At 41.9% G+C, this 12,987-nt stretch overlaps 1 protein-coding gene across 1 annotated transcript in view; it reads right to left on the reverse strand.

Moving 5' to 3' along the window:
* Positions 1 to 2,245: 2,245 nt before the first annotated feature.
* LOC145356343 (small ubiquitin-related modifier 3) overlaps positions 2,246 to 12,987 on the reverse strand; it is a 30,259-nt gene continuing 19,517 nt past the window's right edge. The window contains exons 2-4 of the mRNA XM_080208979.1: positions 9,144 to 9,272; positions 4,269 to 4,340; positions 2,246 to 2,888 (exon numbers count right to left, since the gene is read on the reverse strand). Coding sequence (XP_080065105.1) covers positions 2,826 to 2,888; positions 4,269 to 4,340; positions 9,144 to 9,272 — 264 coding nt within the window. The 3' untranslated portion in view covers positions 2,246 to 2,825. The remainder of the gene's footprint in view (positions 2,889 to 4,268; positions 4,341 to 9,143; positions 9,273 to 12,987) is intronic.

Genomic DNA, 12,987 nt, shown 5'->3' on the forward strand with positions numbered 1-12,987 from the left:
CAATTGAGCATGGTCAATCAATCATCAACCTAACCTGCATATCCTTGGGTTGTGGGAGGAAACCCTCGCAGACACCAAGAACATGCAAACTCCACAGACAGTTGCAAGCTCTTTTTACTTTGCTAGAGGTTCTATTTGTAGAACGCATTTGTAAAATTATACATCAGACTAACTGCCTTCAGCAGCACATCAGTGGGGTGGCATTGGGAGTTTCCTGATGAGCATCAGTTGAAACCAATGTTAATAGAGTGTTAAAGTAATGGAGGAGAACATGGGTACATCTGCCCCTACTCAGCACTTGTCCAGTTGACTCCAGTTGGCCATTCTCTAGTGTCTCATCAATTAGCTGTTCATTTTCCCTACTACTTCTGTAGCAGGGAAAATGCTTGAATCTGTCATCAAGGAAGAAATAACAAGACATCTAGATATAAATTGTCCCATTGGTAAGACGCAGCATGGGTTCATGAAGGTTTGACAAATTTGGTGGAATTCTTTGAGAACATTACATGTGCAGTGGACAATGGAGAACCTGTGGATGTGGTGTATCTAGATTTCCATAAGGCATTTGACAAGGTGCCACACCAAACACTATTACATACAATAAAGGTGCACACTATTACAGGTATTATATTAGCATGGATAGAGGACTGGTTAACTACCAGAAAGCAACAAGTGGGGTAAATGAGTGTTTTTCTGGTTGACAATCAGTGATGTGCCTCAGGGATCAGTGTTGGGACCGCAATTGTTTACAATTCACACAGATGATTTGGAGTTGGGGACCAAGTATAGCGTGTCAAAATTCGCAGATGACACTAAAATAGGTGGAAGAGCAAAGTGTGCAGAGGACGCTGAAAGTCTGCAAAGAGATATAGATAATCTAAGTGAGTGGGCGAAGGTCTGGCAAATGGAGTACAATGTTGGTAAATGTGAGGTCATCATTTTGGTAGGAACAACAGCAAATGGACTATTATTTAAATAGTAAAAAATTGCAGCATGCTGCTGTGCAGATGGACCTGGGCGTCCTTGTGCAGGAATCTCAAGGAGTTGGTTTGCAAGTGCAGCAGGTAATCAAGAAGGCAAATGGAATTTATCCTTCATTGCTAGAGGGATGGACTTTAAAAACAGCGAGATTATGTTGCAGCTGTGTAAGATGCTGGTGAGGCCACACCTAGAGTTGTGTACAGTTTTGGTCTCCTTATTTGAGAAAGGATATACTGGCACTGGAGGGGGTGCAGGGGAGATTCACTAGGTTGATTCCAGAGTTGAGAAGGTTGGCTTATGAGGAGAGACTGAGTGGACTGGGGCTATACTCATTGGAATTCAGAAGAATGAGGGGAGATCTTATAGAAACATAAGATTATGAAGGGAATAGATAAGACAGAAGAAACAAAGTTGTTTCCGCCGGTGGGTGAAACTAGAACTAGGGGGCATGGCCTCAAAATAAAGGGAAGCAGAATTAGGACTGAGTTGAGAAGGAACATCTTCACACAAAGGGTTGTGAATCTGTGGAATTCCCTGCCCAGCGAAGCCGTTGAGGCTACCTCATTGAACGTTTTTAAGGCAAGGATAGATAAATTTTTGAACAGTAAAAAAATAAGGATTATGGTGAGCGGGCGGGTAAGTGGAGCTGAGTCCACACAAAGATCAGCCATAATCTTATTGAATGGCGGAGAAGGCTCAAGGGGCCAGATGGCCTACTCCTGCTCTTAGTTCTTATTATATGCCAATACGGTCAACTACATATTATGGGGACATCACAGCCTGTTCTGAACCAGTCATTGTTCACTGTCTCCAAACAGATTCAAACACAAGTCAGCAGAACTGAAGCGACAACCCAGCTGATTATAGTTTAAAGTATTCAAATGACAATGCTTCCTACAATGTCAATTGGAGTCGGACAACAATTCAACGAGAATGCTTCTGACTGAGTCAAGCTGACACATTGATAAGAGAGTAGGATATTCTAGTTCTCCATTAGGCTGCTAATTTTAATCAGCAGGATCTAAGAGGAAACTTTCAGGCTCCCCATCAATTGACTGAGTGGGAGCAATCCAGCCTAAAGGTTTTCATTCATTTGCCCACATTGGTCTTTGAAAGACTCTGCAATATAAACTTGGTCATCCATGAAGTGTGACATGCAGATCATGGATTATACCCACATCCTGTTGTTTTTGCAGTGTAGGCAATGATTATTTTAACCAGCTGAGCCAGAATCCCACTATAACAGAAATGCTAAACATAACCATTTAGTTTTTAATTATTTTAATAAGGAATTTATGAAACAACAGAGACACACAAGGAAAACAAAATGAGAGAACCCATCTTCTGACCTATTTTACACTACTTTAATACAGCACCAAGAATGCTCTGTGGGTCTACATCAATACAAATTGTATAAAATAACGGGTTTGTCCTTACACTGATACAGGAAATGGCAACCATTGAGCGAGCTATGCCAGTTTCAACCATCTGAAAACAATGAAATGAATAATTTATCTTATTACAAACAGATAGAATAAAAAAATAGTTTGCTAAAATGGATTTTTTTGGGGCTTAGAAATCTGGTTTGGTCGCGTATTCATACTGCTACAGACTTCAGTAAAAACCATTTTGATTCTGATTGTTCTGTATAAACTGGTCATTTTTATTATTTAAACTTGAATGTAATAAGATTAACCAGCAAACCATAAAAGCTCTTATGAAGGTGTATGTGGACGTAAAATATTCTACAAGTGTTTTCAAAACTGCTGCTGAGAGTAACTTGCTGCTTTGTCAGAAGCGTTGATGATCCATGGATCAGACAATTACATGGGATATGAAAGCAGTTAGTACTGGCCCCCAGTCTGCTGCTGGAATACATCAATCGTGTCTTCATCTTCCATCTCCAACTGCAACACAAGATAACTGTTAGAACGACAGAAGGGTCACCATCAATACAAAGCAACATCTGCTGTACTGTGGTTGACAATGGAAATCTTTCACTTCACCTCTTCCTCAGCTGTGACAAACTTATATTTTTTTCTCGACCCCAACCCCCTCAGTATCATAGGATTATATAGCACCAGTGGAAACAACTTTGTTGCTTCTATCTTATCTATTCCCTTCATAATCTTATGTCTCTATAAGATCTCTCCTCCCCAACCCTTCCTGTTGCTGTTTACCACCCTGTGCTGGCAACTCACCATTTCCTCTCCTGTTCCCCCTCCTCTTTGCTTCTTCCCCTTCCATTCGCTACTTGCCTTCTCCACTTCTCCATCTTGCCAGTTCTTGCCAACTTCTAACAGTTATCTTCTATTCCTGCTCTTTTTGCTGATTGTATATTCATGGATCATCAACTGCATTATGTAAATTCTGCATTCTGTCAAAGACCTCAACCAAGTTATTCAAATACAATCTGCCTTTTACTTATTGATCCAAACTATCCCAAATGTCAATTAATTTTGTCCAAGATCATTGTGCCTAAATATTCCCCATCACTATTAGGCTGACTGGTCTGTAATTTCCAGGTTTATCTCTTCCCGTTATTTGAAGAGAGGTGTAACGTTTCCGATCCTTATTTCCTTCAGTAACTTCTTCCCCTCTCCTTCAGTAAAGAGAGATTTAATTGTCTCTACCTCAGCAACGATAGATTTCCTTTTCTCTTCCTCCATCAGTCGTGACAGGTTTTATTTGTTCTCTCTCTGACATGGTAACCGGTACATAACATGGAGTGAACCTGAAACTGTTCTTGTCAGTACAATCCACCCAGCAAATTTACTAAATGAGTGATTCTGTGGCACTGGATATACCTTTGCCCCATAGTCTATGAGTCTTAGAATCCATCTACTTTCCATAGGAGATTCACAAAGTAACTATAAAGTCACTTTAATGTAACACTCTAATAAAATGCTACTGTCTTGATTTACTCTTACTGGCCCCCAGAAAATACTCCCAACTGAAGAGTTAATTGCTGTATTCCACAGACTTCCAGGACTGGTTGTTATGGGCTAGTGTTCCAGAGATGGGCAATGGGGGTAAAATTGATAGGAATATGTGCCTGGGTTGCACTTCAGTAGTTACATTGGCAGGTGATTGGCATGTAGGAGCAAATTATCTATTCTAGTAGCAGAAGCACAGGTCATGACAACCTTACAGCTGTAAAACTGTGATAGTATACTACTAAATTAAAGGAATTCATCATGGGGTCAGCCAATGTCTGTAAGTGAACTAAAATGTATACTCAAGGCCTAAACATTTGACTGTGAGCCTTATGCCAGGCAAGGTCATACCTGTGCAGGTGTGTCTGTCTCATTAATCGGCTGTCCATCAAAACGGAATCTGATTTGTCGAATTGCCAAACCCTAGAAATAGAAAAACAGGAATATTTGAGAGATAAAAAAATGTGCAGAAATCAGTAGTTTTAGCACTCAACACTATTGTACAACATTGACTAATAGTGGGCACAGGAACCACAGCTTCTCAATAACTCAGTTAATAGTAGGACGTTGGGGAGAGTTACAGAAGAAAGATCTAGCGGTACAGGTTCATAGTTCCTTGAAAGTAGAGTCACAGGAGGACAAAGTGGTGAAGGTGGTGTTCAGCACACTTGGTTTCATAAGAACATAAGAACATAAGAAATAGGAGCAGGAGTAGGCCATCTGGCCCTTCGAGCCTGCCCCGCCATTCAATAAGATCATGGCTGATCTGTCGTGGCTCAGTTCCACTTTCCCGCCCTCTCCCCATAACCCTTAATCCCCTCTCTTATCAAAAACCCATCAACCCGCTTCTTAAAAATATTTAGCGAGGCAGCCTCCACCACTTCAACGGGCAGAGAATTCCAGACATTCACCACCCTTTGAGTGAAGAAGTTCCTCCTCAACTCCGTTCTAAACCGCCCCCCCTTTATCTTGAGGCTGTGCCCCCTAGTCCTACTGTCTTTTTTGAGCGGGAAGAGTCTCTCCACCTCTATCCTATCCATCCCATTCATCATCTTATACGTCTCAATGAGATCTCCCCTCATTCTTCTAAACTCTAACGAGTACAAGCCTAGTTTATTCAGCCTCTCCTCATAGCTCAACCCCCTCAACTCCGGTATCAGCCTAGTAAACCTCCTCTGCATTCCCTCCAAGGCCAAAATATCCTTGTGCAGGTGCGGCGCCCAAAACTGCACACAGTACTCCAGCTGCGGCCTCACCAATGCCCTATACAGCTGCAGCAAGACCTCCCTACTTTTATATTCAATCCCCCTCGCTATGAAGGCCAGCATCCCATTCGCCTTCCTGACCACCTGCTGCACCTGCAGGCTGGGTTTTTGCGACTCATGCACAAGGAAGTTGGGACATCTTGTTGAAGTTGTACAAGTTTTGGTAAGGCCACACTTGGAATACTGTGTACAGTTCTGGTCACCCTATTATAGAAAGGATATTATTAAACTAGAAAGAGTACAGAAAAGATTTAATAGAATGCTACTTGCACTTAATGGTTTGAGTTATAAGGAGAGGCTGGATAGACTGGGACTTTTTCCTCTGAAACGTAGAAGGCTGAGGGGTGATCTTATAGAGGTCTATAAAATGATAAGGGGCACAGATCAGCTAGATAGTCAATATCTTTTCCCAAAGATGGTGTGCCTCAGGGATCTGTTTTGGGGCCACTGCTGTTTGTAATTTTTATTAATGATCTGGATGAGGGTATAGTTGGGTGGATTAGTAAGTTTGCTGATGACACCAAAGTCGGAGGTGTGGTAGATTGTGAGGAAGGGTGTCATAGTTTGCAGGGTGACTTAGACAGGTTGCAGAGCTGGGCCGCGAGGTGGCGGATGGAGTTTAATGCGGAGAAGTGTGAGGTAATTCATTTTGGTAGGAGTAACAGATGTGTTGCGTATAGGGCTAACGGGAGGACTTTGAATAGTGTGGAGGAGCAGAGGGATCTAGGTGTATGTGTACATAGATCCCTGAAAGTTGGGAATCAAGTAGATAAGGTTGTTAAGAAGGCATACGGTGTCTTGGCGTTTATTGGTAGGGGGATTGAATTTAGGAGTCGCAGCGTCATGTTGCAACTGTACACAACTCTGGTGCGGCCGCACTTGGAGTACTGTGTGCAGTTCTGGTCCCCACATTACAGGAAGGACGTGGAGGCTTTGGAGAGGGTGCAGAGGAGGTTTACCAGGATGTTGCCTGGTATGGAGGGGAGGTCCTATGAGGAGAGACTGAGGGATTTGGGGTTGTTTTCGCTGGAAAGAAGGAGGCTAAGAGGGGATCTTATTGAAACGTATAAGATGATTAGAGGTTTAGATAGGGTGGATAGTGATAGCCTTTTTCCTCGGATGGAGAAAGCTAGCACGAGGGGGCATGGCTTTAAATTAAGGGGGGGTAGTTATAGGACGGATGTCAGGGGTTGGTTCTTTACCCAGAGGGTGGTGAGGGACTGGAATGCCCTGCCTGCTGCAGTTGTAAATGCGCCTAGTGTGGGGGCGTTTAAGAGATCTGTGGATAGGTTTATGGACGAAAAGGGATTGGTTTAGATTAGTGGGTCGGTGTTTTTTTTAAAAAACTGGTCGGCGCAACATCGTGGGCCGAAGGGCCTGTTCTGCGCTGTAATGTTCTATGTTCTAAAGGTAGGGGGGTCTAAAACTAGAGGGCATAGGTTTAAGGCGAGAGGGGAGAGATATAAAAATGTCCAACAGGGCAATTTTTTCACACAGAGGGTGGTGAGTGTCTGGAACAAGTTGCCAGAGGTAGTAGTACAGGCAGGTACAATTTTCTCTTTTAAAAAGCATTTAGATAGTTACATGGGTATGATGGGTATAGAGGGATGTAGGTCAAATGCAGGCAATTGAATTAGCTTAGGGGTTTAAAAAAAAGGACAGCATGGACAAGGGCCGAAGGGCCTGTTTCCACGCTGCAAACCTCTATGACTCTATAACTTTTGTCAGTCTCCTCGGATCTGCTCTGTGATAGTGTGACAGAATATCAACCTGTCTGCTGCTCTCCCCTCAAGGCAGTGGCCAATTTCATTTGCGTTTTCAAAGGATAAATACTTCCCACAAGGATGTGGAGATTTTTTAAGAGAGAGAACTACAGTGAGTCTGCTGGCTCATTTCTCTGAAGAAACCCATTGGCAGAGGCCTTCAAATAGCTCCATCATTCAGGCATTGCAGATAGTACAGGGAGATAGGTTTGCACAAGGAGCAGATTAACAAGCATGCCAAGAGACAATTCATTTTCCAAAAGTAAGGGGATAGGAAAGCTTTTCATTTTATAAAACTGTCCTCCCTGAAAGGGAAATGGTCTGTCTGGAACACAGTGTCAAGAGTTGACAACAGCGATCATTTATCATGCACAATTTCTTTGATGAATATCATGGTGGCATTCAAGTAAATCAGAAACAAGCTCCATGCTGTTCCTATCCAAAGCCCCCACACAACTACACTTTGCCACTGGCAGTTACCTGGGGCAAAATCCTTGGCTATTTCTCCCTGGTCTAAACCAGAAGTAAGAAGTCTCACAACACCAGGCTAAAGTCCAACAGGTTTATTTGTTAGCAAAAGCCACCAGCTTTCAGAGCGCTGCTCCTTCATCAGGGGAGTGGGAGTTCTATACACAAACAAAGCAATATAAAGACACAAACTCAATTTACAAAATAATGATTGGAACGTGAGTCTTTACAGGTAATCAAGTCTTAAAGGTACAGACAATGTGAGTGGAGAGAGCATTAAGCACAGGTTAAAGAGATGTGTTTTGTCTCCAGACAGGACAGTTAGTGAGATTTTGCAAGAACGGGCAAATCATGGGGGTTAAAGATAGATAATAGATTGATGAAGACAAACTTCTCACCAAGGCCATTCCCACATCCCCACTTCTTGCCTTCAAACAACCGCACAACCTCAAACAGACCACTGTCCGCAACAAACTACCCAGCCTTCAGGAGAACAGTGACCACAACACCACACAACCCTGCCACGACAACTTCTGCAAGACTATCAACACAGGATTATCAACACAGTTGCCATCTTCTCACATGAGAATACCATCCAACAGGTACACGGTACATACACTTGCAACTCGGCCAACGTTGTCTCCCTGATATGCTGCAGGAAAGCTTGTCCCGAGGCATGGTACATTGGGGAGACCATGCAGACGCTATGACAACAGATGAATGAACACCGCTCAACAATCACCAAGCAAGTCTGTTCTCTTCCTGTTGGGGAACACTTCAGCAGTCACAGGCATCTGACCTCTGATCTTCGGGTAAGCGTTCTCCAAGGTGGCCTTCATGACACATGACAGCGCAGAGTCGCTGAGAGAGACTGATAGCCAAGTTCCGTACACGAGGACAGCCTCAACCAGGATCTTGGGTTCATGTCACACTATCTGTAACCCCCACAACGACATGCCCGAACTTGCACAATCTCACTAACTGTCCTGCCTGGAGACAACACACACCTCTTTAACCTGTGCTTAACGCTCTCTTCACTCACATTGTACCTTTAAGACTTGATTACCCGTGAAGTCTCGCATTCCAATCATTATTTTGTAAAGTGAGTTTGTGTCTTTATATGCCCTGTTTGCGAATAGAACTCCCACTCACCTGACAAAGGGGCAGCGCTTCAAAAGCTAGTGGCTTTTGCTACCAAATAAACCTGTTGGACTTTAACCTGGTGTTGTGAGACTTCTTACTGTTTACACCCCAGTCCAACACCGACATCTCCACATCTAAACCAGAAGCACTGAGGTCGACTGGAAAGTATCTTTCAAAAACCCTTCATCTGAAAATCTTAACATTCTCACTTTTCACTTGATTTATTATATTAATTAAAATTGGTTAACTTAGCAAGATGTTGAAACCTGGATCCTTCTCCCACCACGTAGCTTAACATAACCCAGAGGATATACTTACTGACTGAGCCAAGAGCAGTGATAGAGCTGTCTTTATTTATCTCACCAACTGGTACTCAATAATGAAGCTTGATCACATGCTGTCTTGACTCCATACTTAGCAGCATCTCTAGCGCTGAACCAGGGATAAGCTCAATAAGGCATTTTTAAAAGTTGCTCAGGGCGCAGACCTGATTTAGTAATTTGTTTTAAGGATAAAGTTCACTATTCTGTGGACATGGAATTCAGCATCAGACCTGTTCAACAAAACAAGCCTCCAAGTTCACGTACCTGGCGTTCACAGTACGCTTTCATCAGTTTGCTTAGAGGTGTATGCTTTTTGATTTTGAACTGCACGACGGAACCATCTTGGCCTGCCACCTTCAGGTTAATGTGGTCGTTTTCTGATTTCAGTACATCCTGCGGAGGTGAAAAGGATGGGTATGAGCACATGTATAGTATCACAGATAAAATCAGATGGTTCACACTTTCCAACCAGAAATTACAACTAATTATTATACATGCAATTAGAAGTGAACTTTTGGTTCATCTGATAAAGCCTGTCTGTAACTAAATCATTTGGAGTGGCAATTCAAATAGACTGATTCAGTTCATGTCGGTATTTAACCTCCACATGAGCAAATACTGTAGTTCCAATCACAATACCAAACCTGTTCCCATATTCCTTCAACTGCTTTTACTTCATCCACCCTATCCAACCTAGGGTGAAGTTTCTTCTGTCCTATGTTCCAAATCTGACATTTAATCTTGTGTTACCCCTCAACTATTCCCACATCTGTTTTAACCTACACTGACCCATCTTTTAGGAATTCAAACCCCACAGCATGTTACCTATTAGTCTGAGAAACATTTTGACATGGCAGTCAGTTGCATTCAACCTATGGCACAGCAACAGGTCATTTGACTCAACTATTCTTATACTGGCATTATATTTTACCCAAGCCAGTGCTTTTGGTCCAACTCAATGTAGCCTCTCCTTAAATGCAACAATGTTATTCACCTCATCTACTCCACGTGGTACTGAATTCCATATCTTTACCACAATCTGGATAAAGACGTTTCTCTGGAATACTCCATTTAATTTATTAGAGGCTATTTTATGTTCATGGCCCTCCCACAGCTTAAAATCTTTTTTCTGTATTGCTACACTTTCAAACTCGTTCATAATTTCTACCACTTATCCCTCAGCCTTCATTCATCTCAAGAAAAGTCTGCTCAGTCATTCTTGAATGATGCAATTTCTTAGTTTTGATATCAGCCTTGTAAACCAGATGATACAAATCAGTTTTTGTGACAACTGAACTCTATATTCAATTTGAAAGCAATGTACTCCAATCCCAAACTGGAATTCGTGACTAATTTTAACAACGCTCGTAGAATATCGTAGTTATGACCAAAGTCAACATTGTTTTACAAATTTATGAGAGTTTTTTGAGGGTGTAATTAGCAGGGTTGATAATGGGGAACCAGTGGATGTAGAACAATTGGATTTCCAAAAGGCATTTAATAAAGTGCCACACAATAGGTTAATAAATAAGAAAATGCTCACAGAGTTGGGGCTAACTTTTAGCATGGATAGTGGGTTTGTTTTGTCAGGGAGCAAAGGGGAGGCATTTTCATGTTGGCAGGCTCTGATAGTGGACCATTGCTTGAGGCTTCAGTCATTTATAATCTATATTAATGACTTAGACAAATTGCTGATGATACCAGCAGCACAGTGGTTAGCACTGCTGCCTCACAGCGCCTGACACCCAGGTTTGATTCCGGCCTTGGGTCACTGTCCATGTGGAATTTGCATGTTCTTCCCATGTCCAAAGGTATGTAGATTATGTTGACTGGCCATGCTAAATTACCCCTTGTTGTCAGTGGGATTAGTAGGGTAAATACAAGGGGTTACCGGGATAGGGCCTCAGCATGATTTTGATTGGTGCAAGCTCGATGGGTCAATGGCGTCCTTCTGTACTGTAAGGATTCTTTGTAAGCTGTGGGAAGGAAACAAAGAAACTGCACAGGGACACAGACAGGTTAAAGTGAATGTGCAATAAGTGGCAGATGGTGTATAATATGGAGAAATCTAAGATAATTCACCTTAATAGTAAATGCAGAAAAACAGAATTTTTAAAAAGCATGAAAATTGTTAATGTTGAAACTCAAAAAGAATTTGATATACTGGTACAAGAAATTTGGAAATTTAGCATGCAGGTACAGGAAGCAATTAGAAAAGCAAATTGCACATTGGTCTTTATTATAAGGAGGTTGAAGTAGAAGAGTAAGAAAGTCTTGAATTGTACAGGACTTTCAGATGACCATACCTAGAATTCTATATGTGTATTTTGGCCTCCACAGTTAAGGAAAGTTGTACTTTCTTAAGAGATAATCTCATTGAAACATATGAGATCCTGAAGGCACTTGACCAAGTAGATACAGAGGTTGTTTCCACTGGCTGGGAAATCTAGAACAGGGGCACAGTCTCAGGATAAAAGGCTCGAACTTTTAGGACTAAAATTTTCACTCAAATTTTCCTCAATCTTAGGCATCCTCTACCCCAGAGAGTTGTGGATGCTCCATTCTTTAGTATATTTAAGGCTGTGACAGATATTTGTTCTTAGGAAATTAAGGAAAATGGGGAAAAGGAGGGAAATGGAATTAAGATGGAAGATCAGCCATGATCTTACTGAATTGTGCAGCATGCTCAAGAGATCATGTGGCTGACTCTGGCTCCTACTGCTTACGTCCTTTATTATGAATCCAGCTTGGAGATAGAGACAGTGATTTTGTTGCCAATGAGATCTCATTATGGCAATGGTGTGAACTTTTCACCAAAGCACCCAACAATTTAGCAATTAACAAAGAGACTGCAAAGAAGCACAGGCAGATTAAGTGAATGGGCAATGAATGGCAGATGGAGTATAATGTGGAGAAATGAGAGATTTTTCATTTTTATAGTAAGTACAGAAAAGCAGAATTTTTAAAAAGCACGAAACCTGTTAAAGTTGAGGTTCAAACTTTCAACACAATTTAGATGGTGTTGTTCCAAATTCAGATTGGATCCGGAGATAGCATGTCTATGCAATGACGAGATACGGGACTCGTGGATACAGATCAGTTTTGGTGAGCACTGATAAAATCAATTGGAGATAGTTAATTAAATTTCTCCAACAAGCATATTGCTTTAATATTTTCTCAGCAAATTAGTACACCATACTAAGCAACCCAAATGAAAAAAAATTCATTTTATGTCTTTATGGGATGTGGGTATCACTGACAAGGCCAGCATTTATTGCCCATTCCTACTTTCCCATGAAGGTGGTGGTGAGCTGCCTTCTTCAAATGCTTCAGTCCACATGGTGGAGGTACACCTACAGTGCTGTTAAAAGGACTGTGTTCCAGGATTTTGATGCAACAACCATGAAGAAAGGCACTATAATGGGTGGATGAGATGCCAATCAAGCAGCTGCTTTGTCCTGGATAGTGTTGTCTGGAGCTGCATTTGGCCAGGCAAGTGAAATAATTCCATCACACTTCTGACATTTCCATATGCATTGTGCAAAGACTTTGAGTCAGGAGGCGAGACATTCGTCAAAACCTCCTGACTTGCTCCTGTACTCAGTATTAATGTGGCTGGTCTATTCTCTCACTGGTCAATGGTAACCCTCAGTATGTTGATGCTGAGGCATTCAGTGACAGTAATTCCACTGAAATTCAAGGAGAAATGGTTAGGTTTTCCTCTTAGAGATAGAACAGAATCACTACAGTACAGAAGGCAACCATTGACCCATTGTGTCAGTCTCTGAAAAGGAAATTCACAAAGAGCTTCTTCCCATATCCCTGCACATTTGTCAGTTACAAAAAATACTCCAATTCCCTCTTGACTGATCATCGTCTGGCATGAATATTATTTGCCACTTAGCAAACTTAGCCTGAAAGTTGTCAGGTCTTGCTACATATGTTTGCTTCAGTATTCAAGGAGCTATGAATGGTACTAAGCATGCTGCAATCATCAGTGAAAATCCCTAACCTCTGCATTATGGTAGAGAGAAGGTCACTGATGAAACAATTGAAGATGATTGGACCAAGGCCACTACCCTGCAGAACTGCTGCAGGAATGTCCTAG

The sequence above is a fragment of the Carcharhinus amblyrhynchos genome, chromosome 21 (genome assembly GCF_965287045.1).
Source record: "Carcharhinus amblyrhynchos chromosome 21, sCarAmb.v2.hapA, whole genome shotgun sequence".
Classification (NCBI taxonomy): Eukaryota; Metazoa; Chordata; class Chondrichthyes; order Carcharhiniformes; family Carcharhinidae; genus Carcharhinus; species Carcharhinus amblyrhynchos.